Source organism: Botrytis sinoallii (assembly GCF_014898435.1).
Source record: "Botrytis sinoallii strain Bc 23 chromosome Unknown BSIN_022, whole genome shotgun sequence".
Classification (NCBI taxonomy): domain Eukaryota; kingdom Fungi; phylum Ascomycota; class Leotiomycetes; order Helotiales; family Sclerotiniaceae; genus Botrytis; species Botrytis sinoallii.
The window spans coordinates 332449-357077 of NW_024066049.1; the positions used below are offsets into that span (position 1 = coordinate 332449).

General features: G+C 43.3%; 5 protein-coding genes across 5 annotated transcripts; 2 read left to right on the top strand and 3 right to left on the bottom strand.

The window, feature by feature from the left end:
- Nucleotides 1–1834: 1834 nt before the first annotated feature.
- On the bottom strand, nt 1835–8952 carry EAF02_009809 (uncharacterized protein). The gene is made up of 3 exons (XM_038905857.1): nt 8392–8952; nt 2220–8328; nt 1835–2160 (listed from the first exon to the last, which is right to left on the bottom strand). The coding sequence occupies exons 1-3, from the start codon at nt 8667–8669 to the stop codon at nt 2116–2118; spliced, it is 6432 nt and encodes a 2143-aa protein (XP_038754280.1). The 5' UTR covers nt 8670–8952; the 3' UTR covers nt 1835–2115.
- Nucleotides 8953–14097: 5145 nt separating this feature from the next.
- Nucleotides 14098–15986, top strand: EAF02_009810 (uncharacterized protein; the record flags this gene model as incomplete). The annotated part of the gene is made up of 3 exons (XM_038905858.1): nt 14098–14841; nt 14908–14993; nt 15053–15986. 3 exons carry the CDS (start codon nt 14098–14100, stop codon nt 15984–15986), a joined length of 1764 nt encoding a protein of 587 aa, XP_038754281.1.
- A 1111-nt stretch (nt 15987–17097) lies between these two features.
- On the bottom strand, nt 17098–17980 carry EAF02_009811 (uncharacterized protein; the record flags this gene model as incomplete). The annotated part of the gene is made up of 2 exons (XM_038905859.1): nt 17098–17471; nt 17530–17980. 2 exons carry the CDS (start codon nt 17978–17980, stop codon nt 17098–17100), a joined length of 825 nt encoding a protein of 274 aa, XP_038754282.1.
- Nucleotides 17981–18894: 914 nt separating this feature from the next.
- Nucleotides 18895–21003, bottom strand: EAF02_009812 (uncharacterized protein; the record flags this gene model as incomplete). The annotated part of the gene is made up of 6 exons (XM_038905860.1): nt 18895–19029; nt 19080–19850; nt 19897–20037; nt 20095–20762; nt 20819–20876; nt 20944–21003. The coding sequence occupies 6 exons, from the start codon at nt 21001–21003 to the stop codon at nt 18895–18897; spliced, it is 1833 nt and encodes a 610-aa protein (XP_038754283.1).
- Nucleotides 21004–22351: 1348 nt separating this feature from the next.
- On the top strand, nt 22352–24477 carry EAF02_009813 (uncharacterized protein; the record flags this gene model as incomplete). Its single annotated transcript, XM_038905861.1, has 3 exons — nt 22352–22480; nt 22533–24312; nt 24434–24477. 3 exons carry the CDS (start codon nt 22352–22354, stop codon nt 24475–24477), a joined length of 1953 nt encoding a protein of 650 aa, XP_038754284.1.
- Nucleotides 24478–24629: the final 152 nt, after the last annotated feature.

Below are 24629 nucleotides of genomic sequence, written 5' to 3' on the forward strand. Positions count from 1 at the left end.
CCCACTGATTTACCTCTTACTACCCCACTTCATCATTAGCGGCATCTAGTTACAGCTGCCAGCCGTGCCAGCGAATATTAGAAACAATCTTTACCTTCTAGGGCTATACATTTTCTTTACTTTAAAGTATTCGGAAGAAATTATGGACGATGATTGGTTCAATCATCCAGAGTAAATAGAAGTAAACAATGTTTAGACGTGCAACAAAAATCTCCAGGTATCGTGAAGATTCTAGTAAGGGGTTGAAATTTCGCAATCAAGACCGATTGGTGGAGAGGGTGAAGTAAATAATCTTTAGATGTGCAACATAAGAGATGGAGAGCAATGGTAGGTGCATGCAAGATTCCCGAGGCGGGAACTGACCCACCATTATGGTGTGCACGATCTGAACCCCTGATCTACTCTGGGATGTACATGCTGTATCGTAGTTCTACATGGGATGTTTCGAATTTTTAAGTCAGATGTTCTGTTGCGCGAGGAGGAAAAAGTAAGTGTTGCATTCTATCAATTCTGCTCGGTGTCTATTGAAAGGTTACCATACTCGGTCAATTGATTCATATTCGGGGCTGCTTGTTCTATCCTATTTCTTCTTAGATTTGATGGACTGAGTGAAAGAGGGTTCTGAATCATATGAATGTATGTGTAGTAATGATCTCTTCATTGGAATGATCATCTGTAGTACCTAGTCCTCATTAGAATATCGATGACAAATTTTGTCTATCCAAACATCGTCATCACCAGTGCTGATAGCCAAGCTTTGTCCTGATTCTAGACACCTAGTCTTCGATATCGATACCAAGGTATCTAGTAGAATTATGATGTGCGGTATTTGTACGGTGAGGAAAGTAAATAGAAATTTTCGATATCGCGAAGAATATCAAATATATAGCCCGAATCGGCTAAGTGTGAGGATTTCAAGAGATGTTTGAATTTAGGCCTCTCGAGCTTGATATGTAGATGGATTTTCTGTGGGATTTGAATGGCTGCATGCTGAAGGGTATAATTTCTTTGGCCTTTTAACTGACTGAATTATTAAAGCTGTGCATACTCAGCTTAAGAGGAATGTCCAGTGAGTATGTACTATGTAGATATCGGAGCACGAGTATTTGAGCTATGTAAGGGATTTGTAGACTTATGAGAGCAAACTTGTGTGATTCTGACGTGAGAGTTCAATCAGAGAGGCTCTCTAGATATTCACTTTGGCTCAAAATGTGCTGTACAGTCTTAGCTGAAGCTTTGCGATGGTATGAGAAATGATGGCGTGGAATTCAATTATCATCGGGCTGAATCTGAACTTTCTGTTGGTCAGCCCGAGAAGTAATCGACGTGTGAATGATTCCAGTCTTGAAATAAAGAGAGAGAGAGAGAGAGAAAGATATTTCCTTGGTTTATGAAAGCTCCAGCTCTTTTTACTCCCATATTCTTTCGATTGGAAACTAAAATGAGTTGGCCAGATACCATGTACATCACTACACAGCATTTATTCAGCATGATTCTTACCTTCGAAGATTATCTTTCGCGCAAACGAAGATGGTAAACAGATGCCTGGATACTAACCAGCCAATCTCAAATCTCTGAAACTCATGAACTTTCGAGGTTTATGGTCGACTTCCCACAGTCTCTGGCATGCGACCGGACTCTTATAAATCTTACTTCTGGTGATGCGGCTTAATCAAATATAACAATTCAAAGCGCAAAGGAATTTGAGAATAAGTAAAACTTTTCTCACGTGGACATGATATTGACTACAACCAGACTCAGTGTATAAAGTCGAAGCGAAGGTTTTCGAATGCGAGAGGAATGCATTCAACATCACAACGGAAATGGGAGGTAATATATAAGTATATCGTGAAACATGAAATTCTATACTATCTAAAGTTTCTACTATAAGAAATTTTCTAAAAGAACAAGAGCGATTTGTTTTTTCGCTTGAATCCCCCAAAGTACGCCGTATACGTGCAAACGCGTTGAATCGTGAAGGATTATAGATTATATGCAATTGTAAAAGTAAACTCCTCCCCAGCCGATACCCAAAACCCAAGATAATAATACTAATTATAATAAGGAAAAAACATGAAATCTAAAGGCAGTTGTGCCATGATATAAAAGTTGATTTTACATCTTAAGAGCTTGCTTCACGAGCTTGGCCAAATCGTTTGTCTGTGATGATGAGTCAGCAAATTACCCCACATACATTGAACTTCAGAGAATTAACTTACGATTGGATCTCTCATCATCGTGAAATGATTTCCACCTGTGCTCATACATTTGATGTTTCCCTCTCCGACTAACTTCTCCCATCCATTGTGCCCGAGATCTTTGCGATCATGGGTCAACCAGTCCATGGAGTTGGGCATCCTCACCTTAGGATCCCACTCTGGCTTTAGGTCATCTTCCTTGTGGACAATACCATCACGGGCCCAAATGGCGATGGTTTGTGGCATGTTGACAGTGTTGATGGATGGAAGAGATCCCAAGTGATCAGAGTAGGCAGTGAGTTCGCGTACGGTGGAGAAGAAATGGGGAAGGAGCCATTTTGGCAATGACTCAAGTCCACCATCGCCAAGAAGACCAACCTTGGCACAATATTGATGGAAGGAAGCTGGTAAGGCCTCAAGTCCAATAGGGAATGGTGAATCGATCAAGACGAGTTTCTCGACCTTCTCACCCTTTGCGATCAACTGGCGGGTACATTCGTACGCAAGGACACCTCCGGCAGACCAGCCTCCAAGGAGATATGGTCCATGTGGTTGACGACGCTGGATTTCGGCGAGGTAAATCTGAGTGACTGCTGGGACACCGATATTGAAATCTGTGGGGTCTTTCATGAAAGGGCAATTGAGACCAAACACAGCTAGATCTTGGTCAATTTGAGGAAGTGGGGCATACGAAGAAGCGACACCAGAACCATCTGGAAGAAGGAAAAGTGTGCGAGTTGCGGTCTTTGGGTTACCTTGCAAAAGGATAGACTTTGATGGAGGGTACTGGGATACATTGATAGGTTTAGCAACTTGAGTTGGAGCAGCTTGTTGTACTGATGCTGATGTGGAAGTCACCTTGGTGACCTTTGTTGTCTTCTTAACCTCAACAACCTTTGGCTGCTTGGCTGCTCTTAGACCCAAAGTTGTTTCAATCTTTTCCACGCTGGTGTTCTCGACCAATAGCTCGGAACTCAGATTCAGGCCAGTCTTCTCTCTGAGCGCACCCAAGATGCTCAAACTCATGAGAGAATCCATACCCATTGTAGCCAGATCTGTGTTATCAGTTATCTCCTCAATTTCAACGCCCATCTCCTCCGCAATGGTAGATCTGATGATTTGAATGATTATTGCATTCTCGCTATCTCCATCACCATCGACGGCAGAGATTTCAGGGTCGCTTTCAACTAGATCAAACCCGTCATCCCCAATTTCGCTCGAACGGCTAGAAACCATTTCCGGGGTAGACATTCCTGAACTTTCAGCACTGTTATCGTCTTCGAATCTCGTCATGTAAGCTTTGAGATGGTCTACAGTAGGCTCATGTTCAAAGACACTGCTCTGGAAGTCAATCTCAAGATCTTCACGGAATCGGCCAGAAATGCTCAGACCAAGAAGTGAGTCGACGCCCATATCAGAGAATCTCATCGGGCCTGCCAATTCATCGACATCGCATCCGATCTCCTCAGCCATGATTGCCAATGCTTTGGAGAAGAGACCCCTTGAAACTGGTTTACTGACAATTTTGAGATCAGGCTTGGAGACTGCCTTTGATGGTTTAGATGCAACGGCTTTGGTTGGAGCTGGAGCTGCTTTGGCACCACCACGAGCTAGAATAGCTTTTGGTGCAAGTAGAGTCTGAAGAAGAGTGCGGGGTACGCGCTGGAATTTGATACCACCAACGACTGCGATGATTTCATCCCCTTCAAAGACGTATACATCACCAGCAACCATCTCGCCACCACCTGGTACCTTCTGCATCTTGATGTAAGATCTGTACTCTTTGTCGGCTGACATGTTCTTGGCGAATCTCATCGACTCCCATCCGTGTGAGATATAGACATGCTTGGTGGAATCGACAGCATCGTTGGCATTCATGATGAATCCGGAAATGTGGCAAACACTGTCGATCCAGTATGGACTCATGAAGAACTTGCCATCATTTTCTGATGTCTGGAATTGTACTTTGGCGGTTGCCTCACACTGTTCACTCCACAGATATACTTCATCCATTCCACGATATTGTTGAGCGTAGTCGACAAGAGCGCCAAACAATTTGTAAGCCATTCCTCTTTGAACCTTGTGAACCTCTTTGTGGCTCATCAAAGTCTCAATTCGTCCTTGGACAAGGAACTTGCGACGGTCCCAATCTTTCAACCAAGATGATGAATCCTCAAGAGTCACTTCACACTTGGTCTGTTCAACTGGCTTTCCATCTGTTCCGAATGTGCGGAAGTTGACGGTTCCGCGTCGATGAGTAAGATCAAGCTTGGTCTCAATTTGAAGGATGTGAGTTTTGGCGTTCTTATCGAGAACCAATGGCTTATGGGTTTCCATACTTCCGACATTGAAACCAACAGATTTAGCATCTGGCTGAGCGAGCTTAAGTGCATAATCGCAGATAGTCAAAGCCATATCACCATAGATGGATGATGGGAAGAGTGGTTGGCCATGAACCAAGTGACCAGAAATGGCGGCCCGAAGCTTTGGTTCCATAAGGTCAGACTCCGCGACAACATTAACGTTATCCTCATCAACAACCTCGGAGAGAATCTTTTGCACGGTAGTTGTCGAGAAGGTTGGTCGTACTTCTGCAGGCGCGATCATTTGCGTGTCGCCTTTAGTAAGACACCAGTTTCCGCGATAGTCGATCCAATAAACCTTATCATCGTAAGAATAAGAAGGCAAATCGAGGACCTCATGTGCGCTCTTGAAATTGGCATGATACTCGTTCCAATTGAAGTCAAGACCAGAGTTGAAGAGAGTTGCCAAACTGGTGGCTGTCGTTGTCCATGCGTCGGCATTTCTGCTTAGCGATGGAACAGTGATGGCACTTGTACCGATGATTGCTTTAACCATGTTGGAACAGATTGGGTGTGGGCCAATTTCAACAAACAAGGTCTTTTCGTCAATTATTTCATTGTTGATGGCAGAAGTGACACCCCCTAAGAAGTCGACACTTTCTCTGCAATGTCTAGCAAGATACTCTGGACCAAAGACACCTGAATCCTCAACGACGTTTCCAAGAAGTGTTGACATAACTGGGATTCTTGGCTGATGGAAAACAGCTGGTTTAGCAGATTGGATGAAAGAATCTAAAATGGGCTCGACTTGAGCGGAGTGGAAGGCGTATGGAACATTGAGCATGGTATTCTTGAAGCCTTGTGCGCTCAAGACCTCCTTAAGACGGTTCATGTTCTCAACAGTACCCGAGAACACTGTTTCCTCAGGGCCGTTGATGCAGGCCTTCTCACATTCGATGTCTGACAAGTAAGGCTCGACGGCAGCAAAGCCTGCCCGAACTGCTAACATGCCATGGCTACCCGCAGTGCACTTTGAAACCAACAGCTGAGCACGATTGCCAACTAAAGCAATAGCATCATGTGTGGAGATCACGCCAGCAACCTGAAGAGCTGCATACTCTCCGAGAGAGTGTCCAACAACGGCGGATGGCTCGATTCCCCATGATTGCCAAAGTGCTGCAACAGCTATCTCTACACAAAGAATGGCCAATTGAGTCATGACTGGGGAAGCAACGCTAAGGTCGGTGATGCTTCCATCAATGAGGCCAATGAAAGATGGGAAGCCCTGGGCTTGGGCCATTTGATCAAAATCCTCGACATCATTGCGGAATTGTTCTATATCACAGAAGAAGGCCTTAGCCATTCCAAGATAGTGTGATCCTTGGCCGGTGAAAACAAAAGCAACTCTTGGCTTAACATTCGATACTGGAGCGTGGGGACCATCTGTATAAGCGCTTAAAGCATTTTGAACGCTTTGCAAGTCCTTGGCATCAACTGCAATACGATATTGGTAGTGGTAACGACGTGCAGATGTGGTGTATGCAAGACTTGGAAGGCATGAGCTAGGTTGATCTCTTGACCAGTTGAGGATCTTTTGAACATTGTTTCTGAATGATGCAAGAGATTTTGCTGTCACGATTACAACCTGCGATGTTCTTGGGTCAGAATCTTCCAGCTGTCGAATTGGTGCATCTTCGAGCAAAGTGGCGGTGTTACCACCTGCGGCACTGAAGTTGTTCATGAAGACATATCGCTTCCCATTCGTAGGTCTAGGGAACGGCGTTGGCTTGAAAGCCATGTTGAGATTTCTGTCTTTCAAATCTTTGGGGAATGTCTGGTTGATTCTCGTCTTGATTCCGCAATGTGGTGGAATCATACTTTTCTTGAGCATCATCATGATCTTTACCAAAGCAGTTGCACCTGAAACAGCTTCTCCGTGTCCAACGTTAGACTTGACTGAGCCTACAAACAGTGGTTGATCAAGACGGCGGCGTAGATTGTTCGATGGTGCAAAAATGGAAGAAACACTGTCCATCTCTACGCCATCTCCTGCCTGAGTTCCTGTTCCGTGCATTTCTACGTACTTGACGTCTCGAATGTCTACTCTAGCTTCGTCCATAACTTTCTGGAACAAAAACTTTTGCGCGCCTGCATGAGGATGAGTGATGGAAATGGCTTCCGCACTGTGATTTGTTGCGATACCAGCAATGACTCCAAGAATTGGATCCTGATCGGCCACTGCATCGTCAAGTCGCTTCAGAATAAGAGTAACAACACCATCACCACGGCAATAGCCATCAGCGCCGTCATCATAAGTCTTACAAGACCCAGTCTTTGACAAGAATTGACCCTTCGACAAACCAGAGAATATGTCTGGATTCGTCATGACATTCATACCACCAGCGAATACAGTATCGCAGTCACCAGCACGTAATGAAGTGACTGCTAAATTTATAGCTGCCATACTACTGGAGCAGGCGGTGTCCACGCTGTATGATGGACCACTGAAGCCGAAGTGGTAGTTAATTCTACCAGGTCCGAAAGCTCGAACACCACCAGTGATATAATATGTGTCAATGTCTTGAGCGGCGTTGATCTCACGCCAATCATCAGAAGTTTGACCATAAAAGGTACCAATTCTATGTGCTTGGGTGGAAGGAGTTCTATCTCTGACGAATCCAGACATTTCCATTGCCTCATAGGCAGTGGAGATGGCTAATCTCTGCATTGGATCAGTTTGCATGGCTTCTCGTGGTGACATGTTGAAGAATCGAGGGTCGAATTTTCCAGGCTCGTCGATGAAACAACCAAATGGAGAATGAGACTTATTCTTTCCTTTTCCGGAGGGGTCGCAGTGTAATTTGGCATCGAATCGGTTGGCGGGAATTTCTCTATGGACGTCAAGACCCTGTTCGAGGAGTGCCCAGAATGCTTCATGGTCAGCCGAATTGGGGAATCGACCCGACATTCCGACGATTGCAATCTTGGACTCGGACATTCTACCAACCATTCCTCTTGGAATGGTGTTTTGCATAGAGTAAGAAATGTGGTCTTCCATCGAGAGTTTGAAGCTACCGGCATTTTTGAGTCCCGAGACGAGACTATTTCCGAGAGCAGTTGGTCCCATGGCAAGAACTCTGACTTCGGTTTGTTCAGATTCCCGAACGTCTGCAACAGCCAGTTTCACCAATCGGTCCCATTTCACCTGCTCTGCCAAAATTTCCATAATGGAGTTTCTGAACAGGTCGACTGTTGGTATACTTTCCTTGTGTGCAGGGGTTCCAACAAGTGGCAAGACTGATGAATAGCTGCTCAAGCTTTCCACAATTGATGGTGACAAAATTCTCTCGATGTCTTGTGGATTGTAAAGGTGGGCAGCATGATATGGCCCTCGAATGCTGATTTCGCGTCGTTGAAGATTTTGGAATGCCTCACAATTCTCAAAAAACTGTGCTCGGAGGGTAGGTGTTCCACTGATTGTGATCGAGGAGGTACCAATGGCACTGATGTACAATCTCGTTGATTGGACAAGTCCCCTTGACTCATTAAACTCCGCCAAAGCATGCTCTGCTGCCTCTGGACTTGTGCCCATTACGATTGTTGACCAGGTCTTTTGTCTATCACTCGCGGTTTCCAATTGGTTTCCAACTGCTGCAACTCTTGATCCCAGCCTGAAGGCAATGCGTACTGCTTGCACAGCTAGGGGAATAAGAGATGTAAGCGATTTGCATGATGCAACTGCGGATGCGGCAAGTAGCCCAGTACACACTGCAAGTACTTCAGTGCTAGAAGGCTCTAAGTATGCAAGTGGGTTCTCCTCGAAGAATCTAGGAAAGACAGGTCAGCTCAAGTATTCTTGGTCAATTGCCTCCACAAAATTCTTTACATACCCAATAAAATGTGTCAATTGAGCCAAGCAAGTAATGGCGCTTTCGACTGCCAAGTCCGGGTGGTCGGCCTCGAAATATCGCTCAGTGAACTCGGAAACACTTGAGAAAACAGCAACATGTTGTCGGGCAGTTGATGGAAGTGATGAAAGTTCATCTTGAAGGGCGGCATGGGCCTGTTCTAAAAAGGTGCTTAGGATAGGACAGTTCTTGCGACGAAGTGCTTTCTTGAGGAATGACTGGCAGTCTGCAGTTTGATCTCCGAATAATATAACATCCATCTTGAAAAAATTATGCGACCCGCGCTATTACTATGGAGGTGCTTGGAGTCGGTGAAGTATTGGAAAAGATTAGTAGGTTGGAATGAAGAACGAATGCTGGATGGAAAGTCAGGAGAACGAAAGTGCGATATCTAATTTCACGAGTACCTGACAGTATACATATATACAAGATGAGATCTTCACATAGTCATAGATACTTTTTCGGAAGCCATGTATTTTTAACCCTACATCTTGTTTCGACTGCACCTACCTTATCCACATGGTAGAAGTTCACAATAGTGCACCAACCCCGCCAACTCTTTGGGAATATTACAGTAAGATTCTGGGCGCTCAAGCTCTTCGGTGACGCTAGTTCCTCGTAATCAAAAGAGGTACCATTATTGGCGATCAGAATCTGGATCCTAAATTGACGTGCCGGGCAAGAGTCAGATTTACATGAGACTATCGAAAGATGACTTGAAACACGGAAAAGTATGGTCGAACTTCGACGCCCTTGATTGCTTGCGAGAAGCATTGTAGAGAGACTGATGTTTGCACTGACAAACCTTGCTAGAGACCATGACTACGCTAGCTCATTCTTGAAGAGGCTTAAACGTTGTAAAGAAGTGGGGATTGATTATGTACGTATCTTATCAAAGAGCTGCAAGTGTCATTCTCAATTCTGTTCGACTGAGCAAACACTGTGTAACAGTACCCTACACTTACAACTGCACACTTCTTGCATGTTAATGGGAGAATCAAGTCGATGCAGTCGTGTATTGGTTTCCAGCTATTGATATTTCCTTGTTTCGCTAAACGTCGATCATAGAATAAGAGATGATTTGGCAGAGTTACCCCTGCACGGATCCCCGTTTTGGAAAAGACGGACAATTCTGACGCTTTGGTACCACCGATTACAGTGCAGTGCTAAGTAGTCTAAGTTGTCACTACTCGAGTACCTAATCGTAGTTTCGTTTCTTCTTTACAGGTTTGCTCATGTTTATTGCGCTAATGGCCCGGCAGGCCACGCAGATCATCAAGGATTAAGGAAGATAAGCTTTGAGATTTCTTTTTCTGGATTTGCATTGCTTAAGCTCATTGGTTCGCGACCAGAAACAGAATATCTTTCACGATAAATCTTTAGTTCCCAGATGCGTGGAACCAATGGGTTTTGTTAAGCCTCTTGAATTTCCTTTTTCAAATAGACCGCTTGAATGTGAGAGCACCGAGTAATTAGGTCATCACCGCAATTATCTATTCTCAGCAAAAGAATTGTTATCAGTCCCGAGTTAGTCATCGTCTATCGAGTGATGGATGTTTGGACATTGCTCAGGTAAAGCATCCCTTTCATCTTAAATATTGCCACAAACAAATACGATGTGTGTTTGACAGAAGGTTAGTCTTGTGTCGGAATTGAACAGTTTCCAAAGAATGGTTACTGGCATGTGATATGTGATGTTACGGGGATTTTGTTCAGTACAGCTTCTGTTCGATAAGTCGACAAGGCAAGCTCTACGTTCCACAAATCACCGTAGGTATTATGATGAGGTTGCATGATGCTAAATGATGCGAGTTGTGTCAAATATTTCTCATTGATTTTTGAAACAGACAGATTTTTGAAACCCCCACCCCCAAAAACGGCATGTTTTGACCCTCTTCGCAATACGAAACAGATGAATTTTTAACGACCGATTATATTTTTTCAATCTAGGAGATACCGCTTGACGAATGAATTAATAAATCTGCTTCGCCACATCGAATTTCTGCGGTCTATATTCGTGATGGTTAATATATTTCAATTTAGAGGCTGGACTTTGCCCTGTACTGGGACAAGTGAGTTTACCAGGACACTACGAAAGAAAAGTATCGCGGCACTCTCTAGGTGCCCAGGCGGCATAACTTGTAGGTGATTGATTGTTTGTTTCAAGGCCACATGCAACGTTCTACAGTCTACAGATTTGTTTATGAGTTTTTACTTGCCTTGATTTAGTTAAAACCTCAGCCGAAAATCCTTTCTCGAGTCAGCCTTAGGGCTGGTCCGAAGAGTTTAAGATTTGGCTTGAACTACACAGATCTCCAAGCTTGGCAATCATGATTAGGATGCAAATGTACAAGGAGTAAGGTAAAAACAGAGGAAGCGAAACTTAGTGTCCAGGCTAGGGTCCCACCGTCACTTTATCGATTAGCGGTTTGTGCTAAAGGCAGACTTCCACCGCAAAGATCGCACTTCAATGATTTATGTTAGCATGAGAGTAGAATTTCAAGCGCGTGTCAAAAATCTAATGGTGAAATATTTCCGGAGACGGCGGGACTCAGATTGCCGGTGAGCAACACGTCAATGTCGGGCCCAGGATGAGTGACTGAGGGTTGATCGGTATGGTTGATCGGTTCCATACATGTCATTTGAGAGCGTTCTCGACCCGATGGATTGATGATGGACTGATTTACGAACTTTACATTCTTATGCTGCCTATTCTACCGCTCTCCCGTGCAGCCTTGTTCTGTTGGTTAAAAGTGTAACTCCTAGCTAAACTTTGAGTCAAAGTTCACAACCAATGATGACTCGATTATTCACAAGAGGTGGCTTTAAAACCACGGTTCTGCCGGTAATAGAATATATATTTTCTAGGCTGGATGGGGTTTCGGCAAGATTCACGCTATGCATACGATGGTATCCGAACTATGCGAGACTGCTCTGACAGCCGCACTAGTTGGATACTAGACTAATAATCAACAACCGACACTCCAGCCATCCTCATAAAACTTTCCCGTTGATCTGAGTAACGACCAAATTGATCGAGGTGAGCTCATGAATCTCACACACAGACTAACGCACACTTTGCTTTTCTGTGAACCTTCTTCCATCACATTTTCAGTGCTGATTAAGGTCGACTTTCTACTGTGCACATTTATTGCATGTACGAATTCTATTTTCACTGGTTTACCGACAATCGAGTTCCCAAGGACTGATATTGAGAATCCAAGATATTGGCGTGAACCATTGATGTATTCATGCATTCATGATGGCTGCAGGCACACGCTGTCAAACACGGCTCAAAGTCAGAGTCTATGGGAAAGCCATCTCATCATAATAAGAGTTTATTTTGATACTCGAAATTCACAGAGATATGCGAAAGAATTCATCACACAATAGGCTGCAAGTCCAGAGCAAAGTCACTCCCGAGAATCGTCTCATCATAATCAGCATAATATGTCTTTGCGAACAGACAGAAAGTTCCCGAAGAATGCATCATGCGATAAGCTGCAGGTTCATTGAGAAGCCGCTCTTGCAAAGTTGATAACCATCTCATGATAACGAGTCTCATATGATATTGCAAGCAGACAGAAGGCTCAGGAAAGATGTTTCTTAGTATGTGATAGTTCATCATAGTCAAGTAGGTGATCATGATCGCTAGTACAGTAGTATAGAAGTCCCCAATGTGTCAAATCGATACAGGTGAAGCTAGAATTGTGATTTGCATGCTTGGGTGTCATCTCAACTCAGGTGCAGCGAGAATTGATTTGCATACTTACGTGTCATATCTTGACACAGGTGAGGCTGAAATTGCGGTTTGCACGCATAAGTTTTTATGTATAACTTCGAGGATCTTGATGATAAACACGCAAGAATTGTCCTGTGTGCAAGCAACACTCGAGACAAGCATCATACTATAAGACCTAAACTGCACGTGAGATTGACATCAACATGGAAGGGAAGCTCTAAGGCATCATTAGCATCAGATACTCTAATATCAAATGTATGATTCATCAATTTGCCCGAGAGCAAGTTCACCACGATAATATGCCAATCTTACATAAATGTCTGAGAAAGCTTTCTTGGTGTACTCAGCCGCCGTCATTATTGCTCGCATTCGAACTTTATTATCAAAAGCGCTGTGAATTTTGGCACGGACTTGATCGATATTCGCAAGGGATTGTTCCATATTTTCCTTCAGCACGGAAAGATTTCTACACAGCCTCAACAGCCTGATTGAAAGACAGCAGATACAAATACCCTATGTTTTGGTCAAGAGGCTATAGTTTCTCGTCAGCATCTTGCGTATATATTTCAGCGAGACCCTTGCTTACATTCCTGTTTCTATTCTCTGTGTGTAATTCTTTTTGCGGACATTTCGGAAAAATTATCTTTCCGTTTTGGGAAACATCCAAGCGCAGTCTAAGGTCGTAATTCTCGTTTGGGTGGTAACGGAAATTGAATACGAAATTTTGAAACGAAATCCCGACTCTCGGACACGACTGAGTAATAATCGGCAAAAGCATTCATCTCTCTGTGGCTTGAGCCTCGTATTTTGTATGATCGAAGTGGCAATTCAATACGATTAGTTTGTTTTCTAGAAGGATCGAATTTAATTCTGGGGAAATATTGGGGCTTATGCTAAGTCAATTTTGAATCTCAAAAATTGTTTTTGTGAAGAAAGCTACATTCGGATTTAGTTCGATGGCATGGACTGCTTGGAAGTGGGCAGCAATGTGAACTCATAACCTATTAATCTCTCAATCGCAAGGACAATCCCGTTTTCTTGAAGTGATTTCTTTCAATCGGAAAAAAAAATCCCGCAGTATTGCTACAAATAATCTGCTAAGGGAAAACTGCAGACCAACATGTGCTGGTGTTGTGGTTCACAAAGTTCTATTTTCGGCCGAACATTGTGGAGGAAGCAAATTCATGGAATTCAGTTGCAAGGCCACTGTTTAGCGGGATCAGATAAACCGGAGTTCTAAACAAATTTTCAATGCTCCCTTAATCCCAACTCAGAGTTAATAGATAGTGGATTGTGCCGCCAACTGACGCCATGGTTATCTTTCTCACGAACTGACAGATGTCAAGTCAGGAACTCACATCGTGGCACATCATGTCCCAGCTCATGTTCGCTCACTGACATGTCAAACCTGTCAATGTAAGAGGTTGCGAGGTATCTTAGTCATTCTTTTTGAAACGCAGAGTTGCGAGGGGTGTCAAAGACCAGGGCTTCTTCTAGCGAGGAATTGTCGACCTATCCCTTTTGAAAACTTCGAGGTCATCCTGGAAATATGTTGAATCTAGGTCCTTTGGAAAACTTCGAGGTCATCCTGGAAATATGTTGAATCTAGGTCCTTTGGAAAACTTCGAGGTCATCCTGGAAATATGTTGAATCTAGGTCGATGCCGAAGGACTCATCATTGTGATACTTGGGGATGCGAGCATTTCACGGATGTTCCTTTTAGTTGGGAAACATTCTGAATGGGATCCGGACTCCAGTTGTGAGAGAGATATGAGGGGAAGCACCGATGCGGTGACGAGTGGAATGGTACAGTGTCCACATTGATATAGTCAGATAGCCAAGCTCATGTAAAACTTTGACATCTGTCAAAATAATACATTATTGTACAAATCTTATTTTCTTTCATTTCTAGAGTTTTTGCCAGGTGCATCTAATATACAGTCAACATGGGGAATAATCAATCACAACAAGCTACAACAGCGCCGTCGCTGGCAACGATGGCTCAATCTACGGCAAGACTTTCTTCCTCGCGGCATATGACCATGAGTACTATAGCGTCGCCTATACCAGCCATCTCCCCTACATCTCCCAATGGAACATTCACACAGTCGACATCTTTAAGATCAGTTTCTACAGAGCAAATAATGTCAGCAATTACACAAGCCGCTGCTCCAGCTGCCGCGCAACCTCAAGGAACAGTAACAATAGAGGTCACCACAACACAGGCAGCTGCTCCAGCTGCAGTTGAGCCTCAAGCAACGACAACGATAGAGATAACCACAACAGAAACCGTCACCGCACAATCACAAATGACTTCCTCAAGTATACCAAGCGAGCCCTCCACTTCCAACACCAGCACAGATAAAGGAACAACAGGAACAGCCAAACAAGCAGGGCTAAACTCACCCTCTGAAGACAAACCACCTGCCGCATCTCCGGCTCTGCAAGGCGCACAACTAGATCCAATGAAACCTTCAATTACCCAACCAAAGGTCGGACCTTTCTCACCCGTCGCAGCAATTCTTGGAGGGATCCCGAATAAAAACGTCGATGTACCGATTACAGTTGTGTTTCTGATATTGTTTATTGTGGGAGCTGCATCACATTTCATCAGACATGAAATTAACTCGAAGAGGGGACATAAGTTTGTTATCTCGGACATGATTTTTGATTTCTGTATGGTTAGGAATGTAAGTTGTAAAATACGAATGTCGCTCAATGGGCGTCAAGTGAATTGAGTGCTGACTTACGAATAGGTGACTTGTATCATGAGAATTGTGTGGGCATTTCGTCCGGAGAATAATAGTATTGTTGTTGCAGCTTTGATTTTTGAAAATGCCGGGTAAGTAATCTTACCATTTCCAAATCAATCATGGAATTTCAGTACTGACGAACAAACAGAGTCGTCGTTCTCTTCGCCGTAAACGTAATTTTCACCCAACGAATCCTCCGCGCTACCCATCCAAATATCGGCTGGAATCCCATCGTCTCGAAAGCTTTCCTCGCGATCTTGATATCCGTCCCCTTTATCATATTCTGGAACATCATCTCTCTCACTATCAGTTTTTTCACTCTCAATCCTCGCTCTCTTGAAACAACGAAGAACCTCCTCTTATTTGGTTCATGTTGGACACTTTTTCTTTCGCTGTTTCCAGCTATCTTCGTCACTCTTGCTACCGCAATTCCATCTTCTACTCCTGTCGAAAAATTCGGCGCCGGCAGATTTAGAATGAAGCCGATAATTCTTATGCTCGCTACTGCACTTCTAGTCACTGGAGCAATTACACGTCTACTAGGAGCTGTGATTGAGAAACCAATCAGTGCACCTAGTCATCTATTTAGCAAACCTGTTTTCTATACTACTGGATTTATGCTTGAGATTATAGTTGTGTATGGATATCTATTTTTACGTGTGGATTTGAGATTCTGGGTTCCAAATGGAACAGGTGGTCCTACTGCTCAAGGAAGCGCAGGATCATATACCGTGAAATCGGAGGATGATGAAGAGAAACTCGTTGATGGATCGGGAGATGAGGGAAAATTACGCCCACGCTCAAGTCTATATGAGAAATTATATGGGAATGTTGTGATAGGATTGGATACTAATATTCCTATATCTTCAGCTGAGAAGGTGTCTGCAGCAATTGCAGATTTAAGTTTGAGTACTAGGGGAGAGATTTTCGGAACACAGGTTGAAAGTCCAAGTGAGGATGTAGTTTTGTATGCTTTCAGGGTTGGGGGATCTGAAGATGGAATGCCCACGAGACCACCGCGTGCTACTTCTTGGGCGGAAAAATCAGGAGGTGTAGGGGCTAATGTTGGAGAGTTTATGTGAGAATTAGATGAGTGGAATGTCTGTGGTTTGCACATATCAGGTAGAGTTTAAATTTTCTAAAAGTAACGGCGGGACCGATTTCAATTTTAATTTTAGTTTTATTACATAGGCTCATAGTTATAATTTACAAGCTCTAAGAGAATGTAACTTGATGTTCAAAATACATGCACCACTGTGAGAATACTTCACTCGACAATATTTTCATAAATAAGAAAACTAGAATACACACATACACAATCTATTTGAATCATAAATGACGCGATAGTCATCAAATGTCTACAAGCAGGAGCTCTCCAAAGCTTCGGAAATGGGTTCCGAAAACACAGAGATCTCTCCTCTCCAATACTAGTCGTAGATTCCAAAATGACGCCCTATCCTTCGCTCCTATAGTATGATTGTCCACTTCTAGAACTTCAACTTCCAAGTCTTCCAAGTTCTGACCCTTCCTCGCAACACTTGAAACGAGCAAGCAGTCAACTGACCGCATTACAGTCGCCACCTAACTATCCTGACATCGATGATAAATCTCGGACATTATCCGACAGCGATCAACCAACTCCATTACTATCGCTGCCTAGCTATCCGAACACCGACGAAAGCTCTCAGACATAACTTAAGATCTATCAAGTGAAACATGAGCTTGAAAGATGCATCAAGATCGAGACTGAGATAGAACTTGACGGGGTCATCTGCTTCAAGTTTGATATTCACGCAGTTCCGAGGAAATCGTCGAGTTGGCTAATCGAGCACAGGCAGTGCACTGCATTACTATTAAACCGGCATGACAATGTGCGAGAAAACTGGTAGGCTTGACCACAATGAATATATGAAACTGTACCAGATGTTAAATTTCTAGTTTTGTGGCTATGTATCTGGCAACTTGCCTTTCTTCTCCATCACAGTGAGTCTCATGTTCAGATCTACTGCAGTATCCAGCCAGTACAATGACACATAAATGAAATGCAACAAAGTTTTCATAATCTGCAACCAGCCTAATCATACTATTCTACGCCATGACGCATTACAAAAGATAAGTCATAAGATATCAAACCAAACTGAACAAGACGTGCTAGGAACACCATTCTTGTTTCCCTGTCTTATCTAATTTCACTTAATTATTGAAACTATCAACAAATTGCTTAAACTCCTTTGCCACAGATTCCGGCGCCTCAATAGCATGCCAATGACCAACCCCTGGAAGAACCCTAACACATTTCTTCTGTGCAGTCACACCCGCTTCATCATGAATCATTCTACACCCCTCATATGAAGCCGTCTTATCTTCACTACCAGCTAGGATCATCATCGGTACGTCGATTTTAGCATAATCCGGTCTACTAGCCGAAGCAATAACTTCACATGATGATATGTAGCCCTGGGTACTAGTCCCGAGGATCAAACTCCTGATAAAAGCTTTCTGGGTAGACGAAGCTTGAGCACCTGTAGCAGCCTCTGGTATCGAATTGGCGAGCGATTCAAGTCCATCTAGCACAATCAGTAACCTGTTTTAACCTCCAATTCCAAAACAAGAAAACTCTCATACCTTTCCTAACCGTTTCAATCCTCTTCCCAAAAACCTCTGTTAAAACTGGACTTGGCACCACCGGTCCTATCAAAACCAACCCCTCAACTCTTTGTGCATATCGAATAGCAAGCTCACACGCAATAATCCCACCCATCGAGTGGCCCACCACCCAGACTTTTCCCTCAACTGCTGTTTCGTAAAGTGCATCGAGAAGTGCAATTGAATCATTGACAATCGACGCTACAGTTTGTGGGGAATTCGAATCGCCGAGAGAAGACAATCCTGATCCGGGCGTGTCGAGAGCAATACATGTTGAGACGCTAGAGAGGGAGGGAATAACAGTATGGTAGAAAGTAGACGAGGAACCCAGCCCGTGGATCAAGAGTGTAGTTACCGGGTTCTGGAGATTTTCAGTTTGAGGGGTGAGGGTGTAGAAGATTGATTTTTGGTTTAGGGTGATGAAGGGCATGGTGGAGGTGCAGGATTGGATTCAATTCAAACAACTTTCGAGAGGGTTCTTTTTATTAGATGGAGTTGTTTATTTTGTGCTGAACGGAGTTCTTTCCATACCCATCTATAGCTTCAAGCGGATAGAGATGCGGCCCACATGTCGGGGAGATAGCCGCACGTGATTTGAGAAGATATCTTATTAGAAATCAACCGCGATTTACTCGTAGTCTCGATCTGCTTGACTGTGCTGAAATGACAAGGTAATTAAAACTCGTTTTCTCATTACATTTGATGTTCGAAATCTACAAACACGTGATAAGGATGCTTTATTCGCTATAAACGACCCTCTGCCCAGTAGGTATGCAATGACAGTTGTCTGATAAGAATACATACATGTCCACGCATTCTCACTTCTCGCGAGTCATTGACGAAAACCAGATGGGTTGTCACTCTCATGCTATGCTTGCTTCCATTCCCAAAATACAAACTTGTTGGTTCAAGACAAACACACCGGACGTCCGTTGGGGTAGAATCCTCTACCCTGTACGGCACAGGAATTCACATCTCCGTTTCCCATCCTAGTACGGTGAAGGAATGGAAGGGAAAATATACGAGGGAGCCAGTAACTATTGTTGCCTACAACTTTTACGCCTTTTGGACAAGGACAGCAAGATGTACCACAAATGGACGTGTGCCTGTCGGATAGCTGATCGGGTCGGATAAGGTTAATCTACCGCTCGTGTCGTTATCCGCTCTGTATCAATTTTGTGCGGGAACTATCAGCCGATTCGATTGGTGCAACAAATTGATATGTATTGATATGCCAATGGGTAATTCTTATTCCTTTCGAGTAAAGAAAATTATATTGTAAAGTAATAAGTAACAGAGAAAGAAATTGTAGTGTACAATTATTGATCCAAGGGGAATACAATATTAAGAACTCATCGCAGGAGTTCCACACATCGATGAATAATTTCCTCCGACCATACTGGCCATCTTGGTCCTTTTCAGGTCTTCAATCTTGATCTTATCTCTATATATGAAAGTTGAGGGATAACGAGTTGGCAGCTACGAAGATTAATTAACATATTAATTAGAAAGGAAAGAAGCCGACATACCTGGAGTAACACCTCTGCTTGACGAATCCCCAAATGTTCCGCAATATATTTCAGTCGTCCTCTTAGCCATAATCGTTGAGAACTAGTCGCGAAATCAGATGCCGCCGCTGCAAACACTGGCCATATAGCCCATACGCCCGTTACACCCTTGCCACTTATTTTGCTATCGTTGCCACAGGGGAAACATGAGTTCTCGGATATGGGAAATTCGGCATCTGGTGCTTTCCAGCCGAAGAAAAATGGAATGCTAGACACGATATCCTCAATTAATACACTTGCTTGACGCGAAACTTTCACGTATTCCGGTGTGAGTTTGTAATCGAGGTCGGCAGTGATCCATGCGGTGCATCGTAGAATAGTGGTTAGGATGAATAATCTCGAGGCGCGTACAATATTATGTGTAGTAGCCATCCACAGCTCGCCGTATACATCGACTCTTCCTGGATAGCAATCTGTGAATTCCAGGTCTTTTTCCACTGTATCATCAACCCAAGCCGCTACTTTGGGTGTCCATTCTTCAGGAAGATTAGAATACCAGTCGACGTATTCTTTTTCAATATGTTCTGCTTTCTTCATGTGGTTGAGTATCTTCTCGATGTTTTCTGTGGTATGTCCTTCAAGGGCACAGATCCTGTGGGTTTCTGCGCGTAAGTCTGCAACTTTGAGATTGAGCACTGATACGTCATGTTGTACTTTATCGTCTGATGCAAAAGATGTCCACCAGTCGATGCCTTCCTCAACATCCTTCGAACGGCTGATACACTCGATAGTCTACAAACAATTAGCTATATTTCATTCGTTGGTATCAAAGAATTACCATATGCGTTCTGACTGCATCAAATAAAGAGCATCCGATCTTTGTATCGAGCTGGCTTTTGCCTCGAGCTTTCACTAGTGCTATAGCTCCATTGATATGAGACTCCCATCCACTTATGGACATGGAATGAGAGCTTATTTGCTAGTCCCAGAGTAAGCATTGTGCATGAAGGAATACCAAGATCTAAAGCCATTTTACCTCGTAGAAGGACAACAAGAACACCGCTGCCAAGGTTGCATCTTCCTTTGCTTTATGTACATCTTGTAGATCGTTATTGATTTGATTTAAAGCCGTTACATATTGCCTATCAGCTAGAGGTAGGAGCTTTCTAGCATTTGGTTGATTCGCGAAAGCCACGAGTGCTACGGCATTTAAAGCAAGCACAAGTGAGGTTTCTCTTGAGCTGCCATATACGAGTGGTATGAGGAAATCCAGATTTCCTTTGGCCGTGTGTCCTCGTGGAAGAAGAACAAAATTAGACAAAAAGAAGCAAGTGGCTTGTTGATCGATCGGGGGCGAGAATTCACGAGGGATAACAGTTTTGGGTGACCAGGGCAGCTCATTCTCGATCTCTGAGACTGGTGATATCGGCATGGTTGGTTCCGCTGAACCATAATCAGCGTATGAAGATATATAGAATGAGTTTGTGGTTGTATCGTTAATGGAATCGCTAGTTCTGTAAATGATTCCATTGTCCGAGGTATTCATTCTCCTTTTCGTCGGTCGGTCATTTCTACTTTGGCCAAATTGGTAGCTATATGAGTCTACTGTGAAAGTTGGAAAAGTAGTATCGAAAGACGTTGAAGACTTTCGCTTGGTGGCTTTGGTTTGATCTCTAAGTTTGAGCTCAAACTCATCGCGATAGCCTATTATTGTGATTATTAATGACAGATAGATCATGTGCACTGGAACAACACCATACCAGGACATTCTCGTTTTGACTTTTGACATCTCATACATGAAGGCTTACCCTCATCGCACTGAAATAATGATTAGAAACTAATGCTCCATACTTTGATGCTGGTTTGTCGAAGCGAGAAAACATACCTTGATCCGCCTCGCTCTACATAAGTAGCATCCTTTCGATGGTTTTCCGGTGTTGACCATGACGAGATCGTCCAAAATTCTGAACCTGGACTTGAAAAGCTGTCGAAATTTCACCGGTCGCAATGATTCCCCTTTGCGGTGCAAATATGATGCGAGGTAATGGCAGTTAGTTAATAAATAGTGTTTATAATTGTATTGCGAGCTGATGTGCTGCGACCGCCAAGACTCTAATCTCTTTCAAGATAATCACATCAGTTGTTTCGCTCTACGCGTGAATAGAAAAAGTATGGCAGTTCTTCAAAAGATACTTTTATGATTTTCCGCATAAACATCCAAGGTTATGGGCAAGAAATGACAGACGAATATCAGTAAGGCGGTTACCATAAGCCAACCACACAAGATCTCAACCTCATATGAGACAGAAGCGTGGTCCCTCAACGACATCATTCAATGATAAAGTTGACCCTTATCTGTCTGAAGACTTGTTTCGAATCGTAAGATGTTTCAAATTTTGGCGATTTTTGCTCTTAAGCCAGATGAAGACCAACGCCCGGACCTTTGCAGAACATTGGAACATCATTAGAATTTCTAGAATGATGAGAGAGTTGACAATAGTTGACCTTGAAGTAAAAATGAATCTTCTTCAACGCCCGAAACACCAGGGAAATCTGGGCTAGTTGATGACGGTGGCTATGAAAGAGTTGGGACTAAATATCACATAAACATAAACCCACAACTCTATTTGAAAGTCCCTAAAATGTGACAACTATGCCTTCAGAGAAACACTCCTGAAGTGATTGGAAGGTTAATCTTCAATCCTTCTCGCACGGGTTGTGAGTTTGGATGGAACGACAACAGAACACACATCGTCAATGCAGCCAGCCATCACGTGAAAAATGTTAACCATTTCTCAAAATCTCCAAGTTGCTGGTTCCATATCTTTTGCTTAGAAGGAATGGCCGTATAGCATTGAGAAGACTCTACTCGAGTGCAATATCTACCGTGCTGATGGAAAACACATTGAAGGAACGCCAAGATATCTGGAAGTCAGAAGACGAAATTCGAATCATAATTTGATGTGTATTGGTGATTCATGTAGCAAGATACGCAAGTATTACGATATTGGGAATGATGAAGTTAAATTCAATGACATCCTTGGAATTCTCAAACTCAAACCAATTGATCCTCTGAAAAAGTAACATGATTCGAGCTACAGTAATAGGTCAATTTAGTGCAATCACGTGCGCCTTGGCAGACTTTCCCCACTCTGAATCATGTTCCTCCTCAATGATTTGTTTACATTTTCTTGATATTCAAATCCATTTTGCTATTGACCATACTTAGGCAGAGCGTTGGTTAATGCCAATCGAGTTTCAACTATTCCCCAACAATATTATCACGTACCGCGATGGATATCCCTTCCACTTCAGAAGTTTCAAGCACTCTGTCGTCTTCAAATGTAGGTCAGGTAAATGTAACCAATGCTCGTCGAGCCCCGAAGTCTCGACAGGGTTGTCAAAGATGCAAGACCAAACGTGTAAGACTCGCTTGTCAGGAACATAATAACTCGAGTAATGACATGGAGGTAGTTGAAATGTGATGAGAAGAAGCCGCATTGCCTTCAATGCGTCAAAAGAAAAGCAGAGTGTTGCTATGCTTCACAACGACTAGTTTGGTCGACGAAGCATGAGAAGATTCTTGTTGAGAATAATGATAGACCACTACCATCTTCAGCGAAAGCTCTGAAGAGACAGTTGGAGCTCGGTTTGAAATCTTCCGTGGATCAAATGCCCGGCAGAGGAGTGACGGAATCCAATACAAAAGAAGATGATGCAGATATTATTGATCATGCCAAATCTTGCGAAGGAAGCCAAAATGGATCTGTACAGAGCCCTGAGATTACGGTTAGGAGATTATCCACTCCAAATTTCACTGACAGTCTTTCCGCCATTCGGTATCAACTGAGTAACTCGACTGTACCTGAGTTTCTCGTTCATCTCCCAACCATGCTGGTGGAATATTATTTCGGATATATTTGTGTAATATTCTCCTCGTTTGACGGTATTTTTAATCCTTTTCGGTCTACCGTCGGCCAACTCTGGGACGACTCAGCACCGATATACTACGCTATTCAGAGCATGGCCGCTGCTTATCTTTCACATGACTTCCCACGCATGTCCGTTGTCGGAGCACAAATGCAACGAGAGACATTTAAGTGCTTATATCAATCGAATCGTACTGGGGTCGAATCTCATGATAATATCGACAAGACTCTCTTGACTGTGCTTTTGGTTGGTCAAACTACAGCATGGCACAATCCTCGAGATTTAGGTCTAGCACATCTGAAGACAGCCAAGAGATTGTACAAGCAACGCCTATCACGACAAGGTGCGAACCCAGATAACAAAATGCGCCGACAAAATGAGTTTTTCCAGCAATGTATTTTGTACTGGGATTTGTTGGCTGGATTTGTTGAAGATGAAGAAAATATCGCCATGCTAGAGGAGGACAGTATGCTAGTAGAAAGTGCCACCGCTCCAAGGATAGACCACCAAATATTTCCTCATCCCTGGACTGGAGTAGCGCCAAAGATTCAGCGGTTATTCGCTCAAGTCGGAAGGTTGATTCGATCTTATCGAAAGTCAACATTTAATACAATTCCAAACATTGCTCTCGGTGAACCCTTCTTTGATTTCAATTCCATGCCTCTTTCATCAACTGTTTTTGCTAGCGTCGAGTGGACTCACAGGGCACGGCATTTGGAAGAAAAACTACTGGCAGTAAATTTACCAACCGAAACTGAACTTGTCGATGCCGGTGACGAGAATACACCCGTTAGGCAGTACATCTTGCTGGCGGAAGCATATCGATGTGCTGCTCTCCTGGAGATATATCGTGTATTTCCTTCAATCTATTTAAACCGACAGCCTGACTCTCAAGAGATACTATCCTTGCCAGCTTCGCATTCTGTTGAAGAATTTTTGATATCGCTTGCGTTACATATAACATCTCTTCTCGAGAAGATACCGTCGACATCTGGTACTCGATGTCTTCAGCCTATTGTCATGATCGTTGCTGCAAGTGAGCTTAAATTTTCTACAGCATCAATGAACGCATTCTCTATCGATACACCTTTCGGAGCGAACCAATTCCAGGGACCTGGTTACACACATGGTTCCACCTTGAGTAGTGCAGCAATTTCCAGTAGCATCACTAATTTTGAAGTGGATATTGCGGCAGCTCGTCGGTTCATTATTACTCGTTTTCAAGAGTTCAAACTGTCTTTACCTGCGAAGCCCATGACGAAAGCGTTAATACTGATAGAAGAGACTTGGGCAAGGGCCGATATTGGACAAGAAGTATTCTGGAGTACGTTACCTCATTTCTTGACAAAGATTGTGACAACTTCACCCTTATACTTTTTAGATTTGACTTGGTGTTATGTAGTTTCCTCACCGTTGAAGTTTTTACTAACTCATGTTGTGTGTAGTGGATGTGATGTCAGAAATGAATCTGGAATGCATATATGGCTAAATCATTTCATTTAAGTTACTCTCACACACGGAAATACAAGAACTGCATCAATCATCATTTAACGGACCAGGATAATATTTAGCGATGTTATTATATTTTTCGTACTTTCTATATGTCCCTAGAATTTTATCGTCTATAACCGGACGAGATAC